General features: G+C 42.6%; 1 protein-coding gene across 1 annotated transcript; it reads right to left on the bottom strand.

Moving 5' to 3' along the window:
* Nucleotides 1-603: 603 nt before the first annotated feature.
* Nucleotides 604-1,631, bottom strand: LOC4352487 (pathogenesis-related protein 1). The gene is made up of 2 exons (XM_015765003.3): nucleotides 1,377-1,631; nucleotides 604-1,079 (listed from the first exon to the last, which is right to left on the bottom strand). Exons 1-2 carry the CDS (start codon nucleotides 1,549-1,551, stop codon nucleotides 772-774), a joined length of 483 nt encoding a protein of 160 aa, XP_015620489.1. The 5' UTR covers nucleotides 1,552-1,631; the 3' UTR covers nucleotides 604-771.
* Between the last annotated feature and the right edge of the window lie 1,540 nt (nucleotides 1,632-3,171).

Here is a 3,171-nt window from a genome sequence, read left to right as displayed (position 1 = left end):
CTTCTAAATCGACTGCCTATAAAAATAAGGGTATTTTCATAGGCAATCAGCTTAAGGCAGTCATCTTTGGAAACACTTGTCCACAAGTAGTCCATGATGCACCTCCCCCTTGGTATACTACACAGATTTAGAGAAGTGTGTCCTGTCCCAACACATCACTTCAGCTTCTCATCTCTTTGTTCCCCAATGGGACAGAGCACCTCCTCCACGTGGCGAACCAGCTACATGATGGCCTTTCATTCGGCAAACTCATCCTGGTGACCAATTCTTTGCTGGTTCGTCCCCACCCTCTTCCCCACCTCTAGGGCCGATAGTGCCACCGTCGCTTTCCCGCACTACCCCATCACTACCACCGTCCTCTACAGTTCTACGCCTCCCAACCTAACTGGTTGGTGGCCTTTCCTAGCTACCCACTGCCGATCAGCCACTCCCATGACCATCCCCATTGAATCCCCACACTTGCCTTTCCCAAGGCCCTCTTCCGACCTGCCCCGCACCAGAACCCTAAACATAACCCAGTGGTTGGAATCCACCCACATGCATGTTCTTGCATTAGCCTTTGTAGTGATCTCCCAGCAGCAAACATGTTCATTTGCACACATATAGAACACGATCACAATTATGATTTATTTCTTACATAACCTCAAACACAAATCACTCTCACAAAATCAAACACCACAAAAGATTGGATTTGTCGTGGCTCACATTATTTAATTATCAGGAAGCAGCAATACGGAGATGGATGTATATTATTTTGGTTTATGACAATTTTTAAGCATACTCGGTAGGGTGAGCGACGAGGTAGTCCTCGATCATCTTGAGCATGCCGAAGTAGCCGTCGAGGATGAGCTTCTCCTTCTCCGGCGACAGTGAGCCGCCGTCCTCGAGCTCATACTCCACGTTTATCTTGGCCAAGCAAGAGCCGGCACCGGCGGCCTCGATCTTCGTCTCTGTCACGTGCGACTTGAGCTTGCCCACCTTACTTCCGGCCGGCACATCCAGAACCTCTGACTTGATAATGTGAGCTGCGTTGTCACGTGCCACCACACGTGTTTTGAATGACCCCCCATCATCCACAGCTGCACATGATTGTAATATTTGTTACTATTTCGATTACACAGAATACGTACGGGCATATACGCACCGCCACACTCAACATGCTCTGTAACTGGGTAAGCCGTGAACCACAGCTTATTTTGATATATAAGTGGGTTTCACGGGTTAGCCACTTACATCCCTATGCTCAACCAGCCAACGAAGGCCAATTATAAATGAGTGAACTTCATTGAGTTTCTATTGGTGTAGAATACTGAATATAGGCATAAGAAGGGGAAAAGGGGGCAATCTATATTTTTTTGTAGTTCTAGAGGACCTACCAGGGTTGAGCTTCATGGTGGTGACAGTGCCCGCCCCGCCATCCCCCTCGACCTCAATGGCGTCGATGAAGCCGGCACAAACCTTGGGCATGGCGGGCGCGTCGGAGAAGACCTTCCACACCCGCTCCGCCGACACCGAGACGGCGCGCTCGTCGGAGATGCTGACCGGAGCCATTGGTGATATATCCCCCACCTGCAACTTCCTACTGATCACACCACTGCTTAGCTAGATACCTAGTTGCTTGAATGCTTTGTGCTTTAGAGGTGAGCAATGGCATGGGGTACTTATAGGCTGCAAGAGAAGAAGATTTCAGATCATTTAGTAGTACAGTTAGCAATGCAGCCGCTCAATCCATCAAAGTTCAGACTGGAACAAATTGGGTTGTGCTAAGAGTTAATTTTCTGAACTTGTCTGGTGTGGAATTGTGTGGGCAGGAGAGTTTGACTGGAGATCACATGGCTTGAACTGTGGAAATTCAGGGCTTCTGTTCCGCAGCCTGCTGGCCAGTTTCAGAGTTGTTGACTAGGGGATCTAGAAGGTCTGAAATTCAGACAGGATAAGAGACTAATCAGGGTTATGAAATTAATTCATCCAATACTTGACTAGTCTGGCACAATTATTTGTTGGTGACTGAACCTCTGTTTATTTGTACAAGCAACAATATTATACTATTGGTGTAGTTATTGTTAATGCCAAGAAATTAAATTATCTTCTTTTTTAAGAATGAGGCTGAATTTATCCGTATTTGCTTTCATTCGCACACAGTCAGATAGTGACCCTTCCTGAAAGACTGGTAGTGTCCTTTTTTAAAAAAAGTATTCTAGAAGGCATAGACTGTGAAGGGCCCTAGATGAAAATCGGATTGGGATCCGGTGCAGTTGCTAGTGTAACTGCAACTTAAGCAGTTGCACTAGCACTGCATGATAACAAATCAATGGTTCATATCAATGCATCACTGTAGCACATGTATACTGTAGCAAAAAATATATTGTTTTATGTGTTTTGTAGCAACAAATCTGGACCGTTGGATGAAAATACAAATGGTCTAGATTGCTTGCAGCCCTTACTGTGCAGTTGTAGTAACAACTGCACCTGATCTCAACCCATGGAAATCATGCGTCTTGCTGCAGGAAATTGGCTTGAAAAAAAATGCTAACTATAGGGGTAAGTGGATTTTATCTGTAGCTAAGAGTAAATTGCACACCTTTGATGATCAATCATTGATCAAAAGTAAATCGCATTAACAAAACATGAGCTAGAAACATTTTCGGATGACTTTTTTAATATATAACGCAGTTGAGCTTTTCAATATACTTGACCATTCATCTTTCCTAGAAATATTTGTGCAAATAGACAAACATACTATGCACTCTTAAAGTACCTTTGATAATTTTGATGACAGATTTTATTTACTTAACTAAACAATTAAATAAATAGTGCTGTAAAAGAATTAATTTGGTACATATTAAAAAAGGAGGAAGTATTATAAATAATTCAATAGAAAGGAACACCCAGAAGCCTTCACGGCATGAAAATTTGGGAAAAAATCCATTGAGAGTCATATGTAAAGATTCCAAGCCCAATATAGGCCCATTTACTACTGGCATTGTAGTGGTAAAAGTCTATATTGGAGTCCCTCAACTATAACCCGAATCTAATTCACATCCCTCAACCATATCACTTTGTTTAATTTGCGTAAAAAGAATAAGTCAAAGCCAAATGTTAATTTTAAAATTTAATTTTGAATTTAATTTTAATATATTTTCAACTTAGTTTCTTTTTCAATATTTGCTT

This window comes from Oryza sativa, chromosome 12, assembly GCF_034140825.1.
Source record: "Oryza sativa Japonica Group chromosome 12, ASM3414082v1".
NCBI classification, from domain to species: Eukaryota; Viridiplantae; Streptophyta; class Magnoliopsida; order Poales; family Poaceae; genus Oryza; species Oryza sativa.
This window is presented reverse-complemented; position numbering and strand designations above follow the sequence as displayed.

Coding starts and splice junctions, on each gene's coding strand:
- LOC4352487 (XM_015765003.3), bottom strand. CDS start 1,551: ATGGCTCCGGTCAGCATCTCCGACGAGCGCGCCGTCTCGGTGTCGGCG. Junction 1,080..1,376: donor CACCATGAAGCTCAACCCTG/GTAGGTCCTCTA, acceptor AATCATGTGCAG/CTGTGGATGATGGGGGGTCA.